This window comes from Phycodurus eques, chromosome 20 (genome assembly GCF_024500275.1).
Source record: "Phycodurus eques isolate BA_2022a chromosome 20, UOR_Pequ_1.1, whole genome shotgun sequence".
NCBI classification, from domain to species: Eukaryota; Metazoa; Chordata; class Actinopteri; order Syngnathiformes; family Syngnathidae; genus Phycodurus; species Phycodurus eques.
In genome coordinates, this window is record NC_084544.1 from 10,977,165 (window position 1) to 10,998,273 (window position 21,109).

The window sequence follows — 21,109 nt, forward strand, 5'->3', positions numbered from 1 at the left end:
AATTAGGATCTGTGGCAATGGAATACCACCTGCCTGGGTCTGACTGTTTGCATTTCTTTTCTGTTCAGCAGCAACTGTTTTCTTAACATCCGAATAATGACTGGGGTGGTTAGTATAAACATTTTGGAGCACATCTAGTGATTTTGAAACACTCAAAATGGGATTGGCAACAGGCATTGGTAAAACTGGTAAAGCTGTCCGAGATTCCTGTGTGCCAGAGAATGAAAATGTTAGACTTGGTCTTTGAGTAGGACATTGCAATTGGTATTTGGGCACAAGGTATTTACTGTCTTTCAAGTCAGCTGGCTTGTTTAGGGCAATCTCACTTCCTACTAAGATCTGGCTCACAGGTTGCTGTACCTTTTCGCATACTTGAACTCTGGATGTTTGATGCCAAGGGTGGGGAAGGCCAGAGACTTGGGGCTGCTGTGTTGTGCTCCCCAAATGTATACTTTGGACCATTTGTTCATTTCTTTGCAGGGGTAATTCTCCAGAATGGAGGATGAAAGGCTGGGCCATGGTAAATCTGTTGACAATTTGAATTTGGCATCTGCTTTGGTCGACATTTGTAACTGGAGCTTTCTCAAGATTTATGACAGCTTTCTGAACAGACTGGTGGTTATCTGGGCATATTTTTAGAGACATTTGGCGAACTAATGGCCCCCGCCTCCTTTCAATAAGTGGAACCTGCGCAACTTGGGTGATTGTTCCAGTTTTAGGATGGCCAACGGGTGATTGACCTCTTCTGGGAGATACATTGCCACAGTCAAAAGACTTGCTACGGTAGTCACATGAAATTTCCACTGAGGGTTGAGTACAAGTGATCTGTTCGGATGCAGCACGCCTCATCACTCCTGGTACACTAAGTGTGCTGAAGACTTTTGGCTGACCTTGCGGCTCTGGAATTCTGCTGACACACTCACCTCCTGAAGGACTCTCTGATCTTGATGGCTCTTCTCTGTCAAAAGAGGCTGACATGCTGGAACAGTGTGAGAGAGTACTGTCTCTGCTCAGGCTTCGTGAGAGGCTCGATTCAAAGCTCGAGTCACCTGAGGAGTGGTCCATTTGAGCAAGACGAATTCTTTTCTTTTTTGGTGGAAGTTTTTCTGCTGGTAGCTTTGACAAACTCTCACTTCTTTGTGGCCAGCTAAACTGATCTGCCGGCTTTTCTGCCTGCTCAGAAGGCTGTGTTTCGTGTTCTCTGTCGGGCTCTTCAGTGACCAAAATCTCAGGAACCTGAATGTTATTTTGACGAACTAAACGACACTGTTGAGCAGGCGTAGCGGTTTCTGCAGTTGCTGCTACTGTAACATCAGTGCATTGTTCCATTCTTTGATTCCTATAATCAGCTTCTACAGTCTTGTTCGATAACTTTTCAAGGTAGGTGTCATCTGCGGTTACATCTGCATTGGATTTCGGGAGGACTTTTTCCCGACTATCTAGTGGAGAACTCCTATCTGTAGATTCAGTTTCAAATGAGCTAGGTCTGCTGAGAGAGTTTGTGTGTCTGATGACTGAAGTACCACTGCATTGCCTCTGCATTTCTCCTTTAATGGAGGTGCTGATCTGAGTCTCTCGAATTGGTGACAGTCTTGAATCTGAAGCACTTGTACCACGTGCTATGAGTTGAATTTGAGGTAGTTTTGGCAGATTGTTTTTGGTTTGTATGTCAACCATTACAGTATGCTGGGGGAAAGTTTTATTTCCAAGCGTTGGCAATAACTGACATGAATCAAAACTAACTGAACAAGGTGGATTTGTGTCAGTTGGTGATTGATCATCCTCATCTCCCACACTTTTCATTTTCCTTCTCTTTCTGAATGATATCTGTTGGTCAATTAATCCTGGGCCACTTGTTGATCTAGAAACTAGATTGGGTTGCACATTAACATGAAAGACATCTTGATCTGTTTCTTTAACAACAACAGGCTTGTGCTTTGGCCCATGAAGTTCTGAGCAGTAAAATTTCTTGTGAGTTTCAAAGTTCTCCAACTTTCTGTACCGGTTTCGACAAGTTTCACACTCATACATAGTGCCTTTATTTTGCTGAAGTTTTCTTTGTCTTTCCTGACTGTGTTCAAAAGATCGACTTCTTTGCATGGGTTCTGTGCTATTATTTGCTCCATGATATCCGTCATCCATAGAGCGAACAGTAGGAAGTCTGTGCCCCTCACTGGTGGAAAAATCTTCCACTGCAGCTTGTCTGACCAAGGTCCGAGAATGTATTGCTGGATTTGGGGTTGATGGTGCAGATGAAAATACATCATCATTAATTGCACTTTTCTCATCAAATGAATGACAAATTCGCAAAGGGTGGGGCAGATGGGCAACATTGAGTGGAAGAGCAGAGTGTCCTGGGGTAGTAGGCATAGAGTTACTTCTTGTGATCGGCAAACAATCCATTGGGGCGTATTGAGAAGGTACAGAAAGAAGAAAAAATGGCTTTGTTTTATCTGTGGGTGTGAATGGGGACTTGGGGATGTCTGAGCTAGAACTTGACCTTCTTCCGATAGGTTTAAGGTCAAACTGAAAGGAATCTTTAAATATGTAGGACTTTGGAGAGTCTATGCTACCTCTCCTTGACAAAGACGTTCTCCTTGGTTTAACACTGTCCAATTGCTTGTTGTCTACCACTGCCTCATTATCAGATATCAACTTTGAAATTCTTTCTTCCAGAGAAAGGGCTTTCGTTTCTAATGGGGGGCGCATCTGTCCCTCTTTTGGTTGTGACCTCTGCTCTACTGCTACATGCATGACTGTAGAAACAACAGGAGAGACATTGGGCACATCCTTTTTGAAAAGGTCAATGTCAACTGGAGGAGTTATCTTCACAAATGGACTAGGTGGACTCATTGCCTGGTCAGCACTTTCAGAGCGAGAGAAGTAGCCAGAATCTGTACTTCCCAAACTACGGGGACTAAGTAAACACTTAGCTTGTTGCTGTTGAGAAAAGTCTGTTGCTTGTTGCCTCTGAAGCTGAGCATGTCCACTTAAAAGTGGAGACTTGCATTGTTGGTCTTCATCTTCACTCACAGTATCTAGTGAGGGACTTGTCCCAACGACCTCTTTCAGAGATGACAGGACAGTGATGTTTGATCTCAGATTAACAGGAGGAAACTCACGTTGGCGTTGCGAAGCAGCTTGTTCAGGTGCTGCACCGGTAACTCGTGGGCTATCTGCCCTCAGAGGCGAAACATTAACTGGATATACAACAACTTTTGGGAGCACAGCTGTCACTTTGGGCTCATGACCTCTTTGAGCAAGAGCTGGTTTCATTGATTCGAACACAGTTGTTGAGTCCACTTCCACGTAGTTTGCTTGGGTTGCACCAGCACTCTGTAAGCTATTTTCTGACAAAGCTGCTGCACTGCTTTGTGATGATTCTGGATCCAGATCGACAGTACTTCTGTCATCATCACTGTCTCCACTCTCCTCCACCTCTGAAGGTGTTCCAAGGGCTTTGTCAGAATCTTGGGATAGCAGTCCACCTCCTGATTCAGAGCGTGCAATGAGACCAAGTTTTATAGCATGAGCATGCGATTTCTTGTGCTTGTACAAGTTGCTCTTAGTTTTGAAAGAGAATCCGCAAGTTACACAGGGGTATGGTCTTTCTCCTGTGTGAGATCTGATATGTTTGAGTAGCACACTGGGTTTCGCACATGCCCGGTTGCAGTATTCACAAACATATTTTCCTGGTTTCTTGGACTTTTGGTCCTTGGAAACCTGCTCAGAGCCAAAGTTCATTACAGTTGTCATCTGAACATGGTTGTTTCCAGGTGTAACTGGGACCTGTATGGTGTTGGGCACACTTGCTGAGAGCGACTGGCAGGTATGCACAATTGGGGGTTGGCTTTTTGGCAACGCATTTGAGCCTGAGGGAGCAGGTGCATGAGATATAGTCGACAGTCCAGTATTAAAACTCATGTGAAGGCTTGGCTTTTCTGAATTAGATACAACAGGAATAAAATGTTGATTTGCAAATGATAACGACTGCAAAGGGTCACCCTGTGAAGATGCCTGTACACTTTCTTGTAATGGTGCTGCAATGCCAATGAAATTACCCTGTTTGTCGATGTAATAGGTCTGCATAGGAGAAGCTTGAGTATGGATACCAAAATTAACAGCTGGCATATTTGATAATTCACCCGTGGCTTGAGGTTGAAGAGTGGAAGTTGGTTTTGCAGTGGGTGTGATTTTGAAGGACTTTTTCCTCTCAGCAAGTGTAAGCATGTCAGGTTCCATTGCCTTCAGTAGGACATCAAGTGGAGCACTGGTGTGGTAAGGATCTTTATCAAAGCTAAAGTCTTGGCTGTTATTGTCCCTGGGTTGTGACACTTTTAGAGAACCCTCTTCATCATCATTGTTTGGTCTGTGTGATGGTGGTGTTGACTTGATTTCCTCTTGCTCTACTTTTTCATGGTTATTGACAGATTCCCTTCTGTCAGGGGATGGTTCAACAGCTTGAGCATCCTGTGACTCTTTTTTCTCATTCAATGATGTTGAAGGATTCTGGAAAGGACTGTTGGAAGTAGGGGAGGAAGATGTATTTTCATTTGGGGTTCCTTCTTGGACAATTTCAGGAGTTTTCAACTGCAGTGGTTTCTTCACTGGAGATTTAGGAATTTTCTTTTGCTTGTTCTCTGCAACAACCTTTTTCCTCTTCAAGCCTTTGATGTTATCTTCAATTCGTCGACTGCTTTCAGATATACCTGGATAAAGGATAAACAATAATTAAAGACAACATATTTTCACTATAGGCACGGTGACTGACTGGTTAGAGCGTCTGCCTCACAGTTCTGAGGACCCGGGTTCAATCCCCCGGCCCCGCCTGTGTGGAGTTTGCATGTTTTCCCCGTGCCTGCGTGGGTTTTCTCCGGGCACTCCGCTTTCCTCCCACATCCCAAAAACACGTGTGAATTTCATGACAGGATGGACTGGATTTGCTTGTGAAGCATCCATCCATCCATTTTCCATGCTGCTTATCCTCACGCGGGTCGCGGGCGTGCTGGAGCCTATCCCAGCTATCTTCGGGCCAGAGGCGGGGTACCCCCTGATCCGGTTGCCAGCCAATCGCAGGGCACATAGAAACAAACAACCATTCTCACTGACATTCATACCTATGGGCAATTTAGAGTCTTACTTCGCCATGCATGTTTTTGGGAAGTGGGAGGAAGGAAACCGGAGTACCTGGACAAAACATGCAAACTCCACAAAGGCGAAGCCGGATTTAAACCAGGGTCCTCAGAACTGTGAGGCAGATGTGCTAACCTGTTGTCCAACGTCCTTAAAGGAAATATAATTATGTACTTTTTAACTTTTGCCATTTGCTAATTTAAACATTTAAATTAGATATTTTTTTGTTTAGTAACTCTTTTGAGTTTAAAAATTTCTTATTTAGATAAATTATATGATTTAATATTTTTATATTTGTTGACCATTCTCTTTCAAACTACTTTCCACCCGATTCTTGTTGAAATGATTTTTGTCCTTCACATAACAATTTGAAAAATAAATATCTCTTACCTTTCGTTGAGCTTGTGGGGTCTTTAAGCTCTTTCTGGGCCTCTTCAATTTTATCTGTAATGCAAGAAAAGGTATATTTTCAGCATACGTAGAGCGGCAGCACATGCAAATGCCCACAGACGCAACTGTGAAAGGATGGCAGAATGAAAGTAATGTTACTGGGGATTCCTCCCACACGGCCGATGCAGGATGAATGTCTGTTAAATGAAAAACAGATATTCTTCCATAGCCAAGAGAGTGCACTGTTCCATAACGGAAACTACTGTCATCATTGAGGCAGCGCGCTTGCGTAATATAACTATACAGTCACACTTCCATTTCAATGTGAACGTGAATATGCATTATGTACAGGTTACGTTTTCAAACACAAAAATCTGAATCCAAAGCTCAACATCCAAACGGTAACCAAAGAATGTTGACGTGCTCTTCAGGCAGCTTTGCTTTGGCCATTTATACAGCAAATATGCTTCTTTATGCGCCATATGGATGTGTGGGAGCTGAATCAATGCTGACGGTGAGATACTTAAATATTAATTATATATGCCGTGTCGCTGTGGTGTAGGTTAGTCATCGTGGAGCAGCCTGTGCTAATGAGAATTTAGTAGAATTTCGTACAGAAAAAAATATAAAAATAAATAAAGAATCATGGAAGTCACTTGAACAAGTTTAGTTTTATAAATCAATGAATAGTATAAAAATACTCTAACATCTAGAAAGCTAAAAATGGCAAAATGTAGTGTTTGAACTGAAAAAAAAAAAAGAAATATATATATATATATATATATATATATATATATATATATATATATATATATATACACACTGTATATATGTCACCATTCTTTAGGAGTGCCTAACTGCAGGGATAGCGATTGGGCATTAACACTCCAGCTGCTGGACAATGCTGTGAACAAAAATGCGCAGAACTTTTCATATGATTTCTCACTCGGGATCAAGAAGATGGTGAACCAGTGTGTTCCTCACTTGCACAGGCAGCTGGTGGAATCAGAAAATAGGCTACTAAAAAACCTGCTCACATGGGTTTCCCCCCAGCTACTCCAGCTTCCTCCCACACCGAAAAACATGCATGTTAGGTTAACTGAAAACACTAAACTGCCCAAAGGTGTAAATCTGAGTGTGCATGGTTGTTTGTCTATACCAGTGTTTGTTTGTTGTTTGTTTTAACCAACTGCCACCTTAATTCATACTTTGCTCTCCAAGTGACCAACAACATGACCAATATTGAAATACAGAAGTGTTCAAATGAGGCAGAGGCTTTATTCCTTAAATTCAATTAATTTTATTTATAGAGCACTTTAAAAAAAAACCAGCTAAAACAAAGTGTATTTATGATATTACTGTAAGGCAAGGTATGTTATGCACACTTAAAACTATCACTGCGCTTAAATATTGCACAAATAAATAATTGTACTTAATTAATTCTTACTTAAAACAAGTAAAATAAAAATTGTGCCAAAATAAATGTTTGGAAAAAAACAGTTCTCAAAGATCACATGTAAATGTAGTTTACTTAAAACTTAATTACCACTGAGCTGTGCTTAAAATAAATATTGTAATGGTTTTAAAAAAAAAATGTAAGTCACTGTAACATTATGCACAGTTTGAATTAATGGAAGCCTGCATAGCCAACTTTGAGAATCACTGCTCTATACAGTATATGCCCTATGATTGGCTGTCACCTTTCGCCCAAAGTCAGACGGAATAGGCTCCAGTTCACCTGCGATCCTAATGGGGACCAGCGGTATAGAAATGGATGCATGGATGTTTCAATAAAAGGTGCCAGGAAACCAGCTCATAAGAAACATTACTTGCAGTGCAAATGTTACATTACCAAATGTTTTCATTGGCGTCTCTTTGCAGGAACAAAGAAAATTTCATCTCATCTGAATTTTAATATTCTCTGTTTTACCAATGACCATGCTACTCATTCATATAATAAGGGAAAAATATGAGCTTTCCTCCCACGACCATGAAACTGAATTGAAAAAGAAATCCATCACGGCTTTTCTCCTTCATATATGACATCATGGTTCAAAGCGAGTCCTACAGGACCAATTGCAGCAATTTAGTTTTCGACCGCACAAATGTTATTGGAGGGCGAAAAAGGATGTTCTTCTGTCATTGCCAAAATCACAGTAATTCCATGCCGGGAACACACAGAGAAGAGAGGAGGATATGAGTGGCTGGTGGAAGAGGTCAGTGGATTATGTCATTGTGTGTGTTACAAGTTACACCCTTCTCCATCGCTCTCCTTCTATCCCAGGCACACGCCACAGATTACATAATTTGTTCCCATCCAGAGCTGCTGTGGAGCAAAACAAAGGCACCCTGCCAGCAGAAACACAGCAACAGAGGCGCACTGCGAGAGGGCACCGCATTTTTTAGTGTATGTGCATCGAAGAGAGATTCTATTAGTATGTTCCACAGCAATTGTGGATTCTCTCTCCCTCCGCTGTCCTCTCTTGGCATTGAAGCTGGCCGTGGTATAACAAAAGTGGGAGAGTCCTGAAGCTCCCCTCAGGGTAATTGCAAGCAGGCTGCGAGGCTTCCTCGAGTCAACAATGATGCTATTGCAATCCTTTTTTGGACGATTTGGCGCTTTATTGTTTGAACAGTTTGCCTTATTACGGAATGTTTTGTGTTCGACCACACTGGCAAACCGTGGCATAGGTGATTACTGCCCACCAAACACTGTATTAGCGGTTGCGTACGAATCAAATTGCTCTCCTTACATAACAAACCACAAACAAGACCCCTCATGCTGAATGACACCCATGAAGTCATGCTCAGAAAGCAGGAAACAATGAGTAGAAAGGGACAAGGCTGTGGTCCCTTCATCCCTCCCTTAATAAGGACAAAATATTCCATCCACGAAGGCCAAGTTATTAAGACAGCAGGGAATGATTATACAGTTCACATTTCCCTCATTATGGCGCTTGAGTTTGCTGAAGTGGTCTTCATGATGGTCAAATATTTCATGACAGTGGCTTTGAGACATTCATCTTGCCATCTGCAAAGCATGCAGCCACAAGAAAACAATAAAAAGGGGTACATAAATGTTGCAAGTTGCCTGTGATGAAAACCAGAGCAAGTACTGGAGCGTTTCCAGAAATTTAGGCAGGGTGAGAACAAGCGACCAAACACACGCCCCATTTACAAGAAAATTGTTCAGTACTGAGAAGGTCTATCCTATGGTTAAGATGACATATAACAATGCAGAATATTTCCTTCGTGCCAATGCAGTAAATGTAATTTTCAAAGCTCAGAAAACCACAATCGAACACTTTTTTGGCTCTGTAGGCCTATGTTTAAATTGATGTTATCATTGACAATAAGCATGTGTAGTATCTGACTGGCATTAATAATCCAGTAGAATATGAATCAATACACTTGTTCTAATGTAATTTAAACATGCAAGTGATATCCAGTCCTAACCCAGTCACACAAGTAAACAGAGATGTCATGACTCATTTTATTTACCAATGTTTCTCTTTCCCTTTTATCTAGCACACAACTGCCTACGTACAGAAAGGCTTGACTACACTAGAGGTCAAAGACAACAGGACGGTGGCGAGGTGGTGAAACGTTGTTGAAACACGTATCATGAAAGCTACGTGGTGATTTGGCTGGCGTGGGCCAGAGAGGGTGGTTGCCTGCCGGAGGCAAAAGATTGTGAGGTGGGGAGTCTGCCTCCTTTTTGGTTGCTGTCATGACAATTGTGCTTCGTGCACTGCCCCCGTACATGATTGCGCTGTGCTGACTGGGACGAGGGGGAAATGGGATTAGTAGGGCCCCAAAGTGAGGTCCTCATGCAGGCGCAGCCTTGAAGGCTGATGCTCACCTGGTGTGATCGACTACATGCCGTTTGTCACTAGAGGGGGCCGCACAGCAGGACGGGATGCCTACACTGTATGTAGGAGTTCGGAACCATACCAATGACACGTCTCAGAAAGAATAAGAATAAATGGATACATGAAGGGCGGCAGGGTGGACGACTGGTTAGAGCGTATGCCTGACAGTTCTGAGGACCTGGGTTCAATCCCCGACCCGCCTGTGTGGAGTTTGCATGTTTTCCCCGTGCCTGCGTGGGTTTTCTCCGGGCACTCCGGTTTCCTCCCACATCCCAAAAACATGCATGGTAGGTTAATTGACAACTCTAAATTGCCCTTAGGTGTGAATGTGATTGTGAATGGTTGCTTGTTTGTATGTCCCCTGCGATTGGCTGGCAACCAGTTCAGGGTGTACCCCGCCTCCTGCCCGACGATAGCTGGGATACGCTCCAGCACTTCTGCGACCGTAGTGAAGAGAAGCGGCTCAGAAAATGGATGGATGGATATATGAAGGAAGGGATGGATGGATAAATGGACAGAAGGACAAAAACACTAATAGGGTACCCATAAGTAAAAGGTACATAGCACACTACAACAAATACCTAAACTACATTTTGTTTGAAACTACTGTAGAGCTACTTTCTGTCTGATGAATAACATTTCAGTGGAGCCTGAGGTTGTATGCGACAATTTGGAATTCCAATATTGTCTAGAGAAAAATATGCCTCTCATGGTGTGTAAAGTTTGATGCATGATGTCACCTAATCACATAATACCTCAGCATACCTCACAAGACCTGAGTTTAGCAGGCATCACAAGATGAACTCTTGTTTTTCCCTTGTCTTTTTGTAGTACTCAGAAAGAAGGAGCAACCTAAACAGACAGAACAGCTGGGATAGGCTTGCGCTCACCTGCAACACTAGAGAGGATCAGCGCTACAGAAAATGGATGGATGGATGGAAATTAAGAAAAGTCTCTTCCCGTGCAATGTTTTTTGAAAATATGTTGGGGGGGGGTCGTTTTTACTTAACCATGCCAACAAGCAAACAAACAGCAATGACTACGTGAAGTGCTTGGCGGAGGTAAAACGAGGAAACCTCACCCTGTAGCATCACAACTATATCTCTTGGCACAGCCTTCCTCAGCTTGCAGGCCAACAACTAACCACCAGGCTCAACAAGCCTCCCTGCCTCCTGGCCCTTAAAATACACATTTTGCTCAACAATCTGCACCGTTGGCCTCACCACACCAAATGGACGCCATCAGCTACATAGTGGCAGCTTTTCAAGGCAGCGTGAAGAGTCCATATGCACCATGTTTACTCGTTTCAGGCTGCTCTGCTGGCTTTTCTTCGTCAAGCTGCTGCTCTCCCTGCTAGCATCAAAGACACACGCTCTAGTTGTTTTGATATAACAGCATCTGTGAGGTTGCGATATCATTAGTATGCACAACACCACACCAGTATAGCAGCCCGTACACTTGAAATAGAGAGTGTGAGGAGACGGACCATGCGTACAAGGTAAAGGACAAGTTAAAGGTGAAAGCATTTTTCTGTTTTGACTTATGTGTGCGACGCCAGAGGCAACCGTGAGGTTGTAATTTAAAAATCAGAATGGAGGCGATAGAGACAGGGTACACAGTTCAGCATTCAAATTCAATACAGAGGAAGAGAAAAGAATCGGGATGAAGAAGACGAGATGGTGGCCGGCAGCTGCCCCCTTCTTCCTTGTCACAGCGCGGAAGCGAGATTATGTAACTCGAGCACCTTCACCAGCATTCTGTACACACCCGGCTTTGTGCAAAATGCACACACAGGCGACACACACACAACCTCACAGACACTGCATTCTTTGCACAGTCAAGGGCATTTGCCAACACAACAATAAGACAGCAAGAGTCTGCGGTGCACTCTGCAGGTGCACCTCATACTGGTTCCAGGCTTCCAGCTTAAAATTTTTGTCAAGCTTTCCAGAGTATTTCCTATACTATTTAGCACAAATGACCAAAACAATAGGCACACCACCACAAGGTAATGTGATCCATCTGTCATCACATAGATATACAGTGGGTACGGAAAGTATTCAGACCCCCTTACATTTTTCACTCTTTGTTATATTGCAGCAATTTGCTATAGTCATTTAAGTTCATTTTTTCCCTCATTAATGTATACGCAGCTCCCATATTGACAGAAAAATACAGAATTGTTGAAATTTTTGCAGATTTATTAAAAAAGAAAAACTGAAATATCACACAGGTATTCAGACCCTTTGCTGTGACACTCATATATTTAACTCGGGTGCTGTCCATTTCTTCTGATTCTCCTTGAGATGGTTCTACACCTTCATTGGATTCCAGCTGTGTTTGCTTAGAGTGATTGGACTTGATTAGGAAAGCCACACCCTGTCTATATAAGACCTTACAAATGAGAAAATGAGAATCATGAGGTCAAAGGAACTGCCCGAAGAGCTCAGAGACAGAATTGTGGCGAGGCACAGATTTGGCCAAGGTTACAAAATAATTTCTGCTGCACTTAAGGTTCCTAAGAGCACAGTGGCCTCCATAATCCTGAAATGGAAGACGTTTGGGACGACCAGAACCCTTCCTAGAGCTGGCCGTCCGGCCGTCCGTCCGGGGGAGAAGAGCCTTGGTGAGGTAGGTAAAGAAGAGCCCAAAGACCATTGTGCCTGAGCTCCAGAGATGCAGTCGGGAGATGGGAGAAAGCTCTAGAAAGTCTACCATTACTGCATATCTCTCCACCAGTCGGGGCTTTATAGCAGAGTGGCCTGACGGATGGCCCGCATGGAGTTTGCTAAAAAAAAACCTGAAGGACTCCAAGATGGTGAGAAATAAGATTCTCTGGTCTGATGAGACCAAGATAGAACTTTTTGGCCTTAATTCTAAAGTGGCATGTGTGGCGAAAACCAGGCACTGCTCATCACCTGTCCAATACAGTCCCAACAGTGAAGCATGGTGGTGGCAGCATCATGCTGTGGGGGTGTTTTTCAGCTGCAGGGACAGGACGATCGGTTGCAAACGAAGGAAAGATGAATGTGGCAAAGTACAGGGATATCCTGGAAGAATTCTTCTCCAGAGTGCTCAGGACCACAGACTGGGCCTAAGGTTCACCTTCCAACAAGACAATGACTCTAAGCACACAGCTAAAATAAAGGAGTGGCTTCAGAACAACTCAGTGACTGTTATTGAATGGCCCAGCCAGAGCCCTGACTGAAACCCAATTGAGCATCTCTGGAGAGACCTGAAAATGGCTGTCCACCAACAGAACTGGAGAGGATCTGCAAGGAGGAATGGCAGAGGATCCCCAAATCCAGGTGTGAAAAACTTGTTGCATCATTCCCAAAAAGACTCATGGCTGTATTCGCGCAAAAGGGGCTTCTACTAAATACTGAGCAAAGGGTGTGAATACTTATGGATGTGTGATATTGCAGTTTTTCTTTTTTTAATAAATCTGCAAAGACTTCAAGAATTATTATTTTTTCCTGTCAACATGGGGTGCTGTGTGTACATTAATGAGGGAAAAAATGAACTTAAATTATTTTAGCAAATGGCTGCATTATAACAAAGAGTGAAAAATTTAAGGGGGGTCTGAATACTTTCCGTATACACTGTACCGAAAAACCATTCAGTATCCCATTCATTTGTGATGGTCGTATTCAGGCAATATAAACTCCACCAACCAGCAGATGTGCGACCAATGCAAAATTCTTTGCCAACTTGAAAGGAAGTGTACTGATCGTATCTCAGCTTTCTTCCTGTAGCGTGTGGAAAAGACCAAGCAGTTTTGCAGCCCTCAGCTGCTGACCCATGCAGTAAGTGGCCATAACAGTTTCTGTCAGGACCAGACAAATTCTTTATCTTTGCAGACATGCCTGTTAAAAAAAAAAAAAAGAGAGAGAGAGAGACTCCCCATGCTTGGAAGATTAATAAATCAATCTGTGAGCGAAGGTTACAAGTGATGAAGTCTTCTTCTCCCTCCACCACGGTGGTCAAACAATGATGGGAAGCTAAGGATTCCCCAACCAGAGCGGGAGGATCCCATTACACTATAGTCCATCATCATCAGCTGGCGTAACTTTCATATTATCAATGTTGGGAGCTGGAATGACTCATGCTGTCAAATCTACTGGACACAAAAGGAGTGACAGAATAATGAAAGACTGTGTGTCTCTGTTTTGCATCTTTTTGGAGATTACTTTCTCAAGGGGCGGCGCAGTGAACGACTGGTTAGTGCGTCTGCCTCACAGTTCTGAGGACCGGGGTTCAATCCCCGGCCCCGCCTCTTGTGGAGTTTCCATGCTCTCCCCGTGCCTGCGTGGGTTTTCTCCGGGCACTCCGGTTTCCTCCCACGTCCCAAAAACATGCATGGTAGGTGGATTGACAACTCTAAATTGCCCGTATGTGTGAATGTGAATGGTTGTTTGTTTGTATGTGCCCTGCGATTGGCTGGCAACCAATTCAGGGTGTACCCCGCCTCCTGCCCGATGATAGCTGGGATAGGCTCGAGCACGCCCGCGACCCTTGTGAGGAGAAGCGGCTCAGAAAATGGATGGATGGAGTTTCTCAAGGTGTATGTTCTCTTCTGACAAAAACACTACAATTTTAAGTCTTAGAAGCGATAAAAACGATAATTTACACAGATAAACACCCTGCAAAGTCTATTTATTCCTCAACATGAGCCATTTCTTTTGTCAAATTTGAGAGCTAAGGTCTCAATGCTGCAACATTTGGATGGATGAACCACAAAACACTTCCTCCGCAGTCTAAAGATGAGCTGCTGACTGCTAAGCATCCCACTACACATAAAAATGGACATGGACAGAGAGATGCAGAAATTTGTGTTTTTACCCTCCACTGCGGAAGACTGCATAAGTGCCACTGAAGGAACAAGGGTGACGATTTTAAGAAAACATAACATCTCCTGAGTTTTGGGCAGGAGCTTTTTAATAATGCATGAAGAGAGAGAGATGTAGATCTTATACACAAAGCAGTGCAAGCTAAGCAATGTTGCTGGGAAATAGGCTGTGTGAATTCTCTGCCATATTTGTAATAAAATAATAATTAAAAAATAGATTTAGATATACAGTACTGTATGAGTATGACTAGTGCTTCATACCTCAAGTGAAGCTGGAAAAACACAATCAACAGATATATTGATCAGTCTCTCTCTACTTTGCATACACAGAAAAAAGACAGCTGTGCGTCACAATATGCAGTGGATTAAAAAAATAATAATAATCTACACACCCCTGTTCAAATGCCAGGTTTTGTGATGTAAAAATTTGAGACCAAGATAAATCATTTCAAAACTTTTTCCACCATGAATGTGATCTAAAACTTGTACAACTCAATTAAAAAAATATCCTTTAGAGGTGAGAAGTAAAAAGAAACAACTGAGATAATGTGATTGCACAAGTGTGCACACCCCCTTGTAACTGGGGTTGAGGCTGTGTTTAGAATTGACCAATCACATTCAAACTCATGTAAAATGGGAGTGAGCACACCACCATTTAAAGTGTCTCTGATTTATCCCCAAATAAAATTCAGCTGTTTCAGAAAGCTTTTCCTAACATAATTTTGCTTTCTAACAGAAGCCTGAAGGTTTTGCGCTAACACTGATATTTGGAACAGTTCACAAATCCCTCCACTTTGCCATATTTTCCCACTTGACGGTGACAGCCCTTACGGTGTTCCATGGTATATTTGATGCTTTGGAAATTCTTTCATACACTTCTCCTGACAGATAACATTGAACAATGAGATCCCTCTGATGCTGTGGAAGCTCTCTGCCGACCATGGCTTGTGCTATAAGATGTGACTTCAAAGCACAGGAAAAGCACACTTGAACAGCTAAGATTTATTTGGGGTTAAACTGAGACATCTTAAATAGTCCCAGGTGTGCGCTGATGCCCAGTCAACATGAGATGAAATGTGTTTCGTTAAGTCTGAGCACATATATCCATATGCCCAGTAATAAGAGGGTGTGAACACTTTTGCAATCACATTATCTCAGTTATTCAGTTGTTTATTTTTACTCCCCTTCTATAAGGGATTTCATTTGTCTCTATTGAGTTGGACAGAATAAAGACACATTAGTGGGGGAAAAGTGTTTAAATTATTTATCTTGGTGTCAATTTTTTTATGTCATAAAAACCTGGCATTTGAACAGGGGTGTGTAAACATTTTATAGCCACTGTATGTACAGTGTTGCTGCCTCCGCAGGAAACTGTAGGTGGCAGAAGCAGCAGACTGGAGGCCAATGATTATTAGGTCTGCGTGGGCATCCTCGTGAAAAATGGATGTAACGAGAAAACTACCGGGTGGGTAGATGCCTGTTTGTGTACAGGGGGGGTTAATGGTGCAGGCACAGAGCGCTGTGGCTGAATATAACCTCGTGTATCCTTTTGACGACACCTATTTAACGCGTCAAAATATAGAAGTGCCCAAGCAGACCAAAGCCAGAGTCTGCAACACAAGGCAACTAAACTGTAGTAATGCGAGAAATCTTAAACATCTCTGTCTGAATTGTATGTTTGTGGAAAAAAATAAAAAAAAATAAAAAATCACGCTACTGTAGCACTGCAGTCTTGTAGGCGGCGGTAATGGACATTACACATGAGCTTAAAGTATCATACACAGCAAGATTTTTCGCAGCAGCTCAATTTGCTGATTTTGTGATGCGTAAGAAGGGCTGCAAGCCAAAATGTCTTTAGGTACCCAATGGTGCTCACCTAGTCCTACTGATGTAAATTGCTCCCTAAAAGTGTAATATAATTCTGTTGGTTCTTGAGTTTTTGATACATAGCAAGCCTATTTTCTGTATAAAGCAAAGTCTATAAGGGATTTAAAAAACAACACAACAAACAATAAATCCACAATCATCAAGCTAACATACTGTAATAATCTAAAATTTAATTTTTAAAAAAGCCTCACTCGGAGTACACTTTTTTATTCCTGTTTCAGATAAGAGGTGAAACTGAAGAATACGTATCTGCACAAAGAACCACTTCCCTCTTTGCATCAGCTGAAAAAAAGGACCTAAAACAGGCTGCATGTCAAACCCCATCCGGTCAAGATCTCAAGTTCTCTTGAGGTTGCGCTCAACGACACGAAATAACATAAGACATCGGTGATTTCCCTTTGCTGAGCTCAGCGAGTGACGGCTGATGTGTTGCCAAGCGATGCGTTGACAGGAAGCATGTGTCAGTGTGCTGAAGTGCAAAAGCAAATTATTCACGTAAAGTCAGTTTTGTGCGCAAGCCAAGGAATGGGGGAGGGTGTGTTGCCACATCAATCCAAGTTTGAAAAATGTCTCGTATCATCACCAAAAATTCATCTTGAATGCAATTTAATTTGTCATCAAATATTGCGAACATGTTACATTAAATACTGTACTTCTAAATATAGATTACATTTTTCAGTGGTGTTTTTAAGCTCTTTTTTTTTGTAATTGTCGGCGGAATATCTATTATCTAACGTCAGTCAGCTTGTCTACCTCTGTTGATTTGATTTACTACATTGGGCTAAAGGTAAACTACACTTGACAAATGGGCTGTGGCCTGGGAGCTAATTAAAGAACATTACTGCTGCTTTAAGCACACGACAACTTTTTAAATCAGAGATTAGGAGCTATATGTTGATAGATAGATAGATAGATAGATAGATAGATAGATAGATAGAGGTAATCTATAGAGTCTATAGAGTTTCTAACAAATCTAACTCAAACTCAGAATGATGTGATCCCTCAAAAGCGCAAAATGAAAAACGAAACCTTTAAGAGCATGCAGGATCCCTCAAACTTGACTGTCCTGGTGAACACTTTTTCCTGGTGAAAGTGTCACCACAGCGAGTGTCATCTCAGTTTGACTTTGAGTGAGCCTGAGTAAGGCAGCAAATACCTGTACATGCACTCATTCATTCAACAAAGCTGAAATGAGACAATCTACTGTATATCTGACCTTGCACAACACACGGCAAACTGTGTGTGCTTTACAAATAGGACAAAATGTTCATTTCTTACCACACACTTGGCTCAGGTTTCATGGAAATAAACAATCAGTGCCTCCTTTTGTTTCTGATGAAGAAAAGTCAGCACAAACATGCTTCTCTGTCAAAACAGTCACAGCTGTGTTTCCGCCCTATCAGCTGGAGCTCTGCAGCGGTTTTGGGGCGTTGCCAGCGGTTTCCTCAGAATAATGTGACGAGGAGGGGAATTCCTGTAAGGACCATGAAGGGAGGAGGTGGAGCGAGGAGGTGCATGAGGTGAAAGGGGGAGGGATGGAATGAGGGAGTGCGGGAGGGAGGAGGGTTGTGCTTGAACATAGCAGGCCAGGTGACGTCACTTAAACCGGCTTTGGCACCCTCCGGGGGATCCTTCGCTTGGGCTCGCTCCCGTCTTGTTTGTCCTGATGGGGGGTGGGACTTAATGTTCCCTGCCAACTGCTGGTTGCCCAACAGCTTACTCACTGGGTGAGAGGAGCCTGGCCTGTTTACCCGAGGATGACTTTTTTTCTGTTCCCTCTTTATAATGACTTGGTAGTTCGTGGAGTTAAGTACCTACTTTATGCATCTTGTCAGACCTAAAAACAATGTGCTTCCTTGAAATGTTTTCACCCACTTTCTTAAAAAGCCAGTCCCAAATATTCACTCAATGGCCACTTCATTAGGTACACCTTCACGGAGGTATAGAACTGCACAGCATTAGTGATTGCATTAGTTTTATACATGTAAATACAAGTGGTGGGAATTGTTTTAGTGACTATTTTGTCTTTAGCATCTTTATACTGTATTATTTCAGACCCTTGAAGAAATTATTAATAGAATTACATTCATGGCTATGACTCTGTTAACCTCACTAAAATCAAGGTATTGCAATTGCACAAATTAATAATAGTTCTTCAAAGAATGAATCAATTACAAGATCATTAAAATATTTACTTAGCACTGACATTCCGACAATGCTTCATCTTGTGCCTTGATGTTGTGTACACTGTACACTATGTACTGTATATTATGCATAAATACTGGCCGGTTGGTGGGAGGTTAAGCTTTGGGCAGCATCAAGTGTGTGCATGTGCATGTGTGTGTTGCTTGTGTATTATGATTTTAACTATTATTGTGTATAATTGTGATTATATATATGTGTTGAAAGGACCACCTTGAAAATGAGCTGTTGCATGGGGCTATCCTTTAATTAAATAAATGCATAAACTACATTACATTATATTTTTTGAATAAAGGCAGCAGTCTCAAAACATTTTAGTGCCACTGACCGTTTTCAGGTGAATACATTTTTGGTTATTTACACCATAGAGAAATAACCACATTTCTCTATTATTTGCACACGCCGGCCGTATGCCGTATTCTGACAAGTGTTACGACGTAACGACAACGTCACAGTGGCATTAAGTGTCATACATTGGTGGATGTTTTCTTACTTTTATGAATAAAGCTCTCGTTAGCACACAGTTGTTGTCCGTGAATTATTGGACACAATAATCTGCCGATGAAGCTTCACTTTGTGTCGCTGCCCTTATTCTTCGCCGCCCTACCATGGGCCCACTGCTGGTGACGGCGTTAGCTTCAGTAGCTTGGCTATCGACTTGAGGCTAACACCCGTTTTCCTTTGATCTTCAAAACTCGGTCGGGATGTTTCAGTGATAAAAGTATTTTGGACCGAAAATGTGTTTTGGGGTTATTTTCAGCGGGCGGGATTTTTCGGTGACTCAGAAATTTGTTCTGCTGACCCGAGCGGGCCACGTCAATAGGTAGGCGGCGGCCGACACCGCGCGAAGTGACATTGTGCTAGGAAATTAAAGCTTCGTTAAGGCTAACCAATTCCAATGAAATCGGTCAATTTGACCCGGTTCTAAGTCGGAACCTGTTTTCAATTCACACGCCTAGTAAATACTACTGAATTATATAGCATTAAATAATATTGTACCAGTATTTTATTCGTTTTTTAATATTTTTGTCTTACCTACTGTATGTTAGATATTTGACCACCTAGTTAGAAGAACTGAGTGCTGAATACACAGTATTATACTAAATACACTCTTTAAAAACATTTTCCTTCCTGGCAACATATGATTGCTTGAGGAGAAATGAAAAGAAGAAAGGGCAGCCCACAGTAGGCGAGACGTCACACAACCTTCTTAGAGTGTGTTTTGGCCTAACTTCAGACATAGCCCGTCCAAAAAACAACTTGGCACAGCTTACCAGATTTAAACTGGTAATGGAAATGCAAATCAGTGTGGAAAGAGTTGACTCAGGGTTGACTGAAAATACCAACGGAAAAGCCCATTAGGTCACTTTGGGATGGCTCGCCATTAGCTTTTAAAAGGTAAAGTACATTTCCAATGTAGGGGGATATACTGTATATTCCACATGCATGGTTTGGACTTGGGTTTTTACTTCGAGTGTCAAATTGACCTCTTCAAGTAGGTGTATTCACGTACAAGCTGTCACTGACAGAACCAAATATTATCCACTGCTTGGATTTGGTTGGACTGGTGTTGGACTATTGTCAGATGGAGCCCTAGTCAGTCATTGACCTCGATGGCTGAACTCCCATAACTATGCTGAGTGAAGCCAAAAAAAGAGGAAGAACCCTCTGCTTTATTTTTGCATTAGTCATTATGTGAAATTGTGCAGCTTCCACAGGCATCCCGCAAAAAAGGTTCAGAAACATTTTCTCATGCCAGCGTCAAAACAATGTGTGTTTTGCTGTATCATTACTAGGAAGTCCATGCTAATGGGAAAATGTCAGGGGCAAAATGTTGCTCTGTAATTATGCTGGTCAAAGCAAGAGCATAAAGTTGTTGTTGGCAAATAGAAAGTACAAACAAAAAGTGACTCAGAGTATAAAATAAAAGGTATACAGAGTGATAATTTCGGCAGCCTTTCATGGTGAGCATGAAGCGCAGAAATAGTTATTTTGAAACCTCTGTGTTAATTGTAAGAACTGACATTATATGATGTTCAGCAGGTGATTTTGTGTGACAGAAAGTCAGTGTGATGTAATGCAGCTAGTAAACTCTTACCATCGAATCGTATTTCTCTTTCCACTGCCCAGTACTAGCTCAATATATAGAGCTAAGGGACAGTAACATGGTAAGGTAACATTCATGTGACATTATTTTTTTGTCATTTTTCACAGTGTAACCACAAATGGTACAATGGCAAAATGGTGGAATCTGCTCAACCAATGATTAACCAACATTGGTACTGCATTAGCCACATGTTGAGCACACGTGAAATCGGGTCTTGCCAGGTACTAGAAAAAGTCCTTAGGAATAGTACGTCAGCGTGAGCACAAGCCTGCTATTAGCAACAAGACCAGCAATCAAGATGCCTCCCTTTTCCACTGAGGACTATCACGGACTGCTGCAGAGGACGTAAATCCTGGAAACGAAAATCCACCGTCTTGAAGTGTATGTTGATGTAAATGGACAGTCAGGGAATGAAACCACTCTACCGATGTCTCAAAATGGTGAGTGGAAGTGTGCTAACAGACAACCACTTATCTCAACAAAGAAAACGGATGTGGACTGTGGAAACGCTAAGGGACCATCCAGCAGTTCTCCCTGGAATTTACTGGAGCAAAGGCCAAAGATATGGGACAACATCTAAAAGGGAGGACACAACACCAGCAGATTACCGAGGAATCCGACTGGCCTGCCTTGCGGGCTGCTTCAACCCTGAGTGAGCGGCCGTGGACG

The 21,109-nt window shown here is 42.4% G+C and overlaps 1 protein-coding gene across 1 annotated transcript in view; it reads right to left on the reverse strand.

Moving 5' to 3' along the window:
• The window catches only part of hivep1 (HIVEP zinc finger 1), a 59,718-nt gene that overhangs the window by 7,003 nt on the left and 31,606 nt on the right, over nucleotides 1-21,109 (reverse strand). Inside the window, 2 exon segments of the mRNA XM_061664149.1 lie at nucleotides 1-4,709; nucleotides 5,524-5,577. Of these exon segments, the coding sequence (XP_061520133.1) occupies nucleotides 1-4,709; nucleotides 5,524-5,577 (4,763 nt within the window).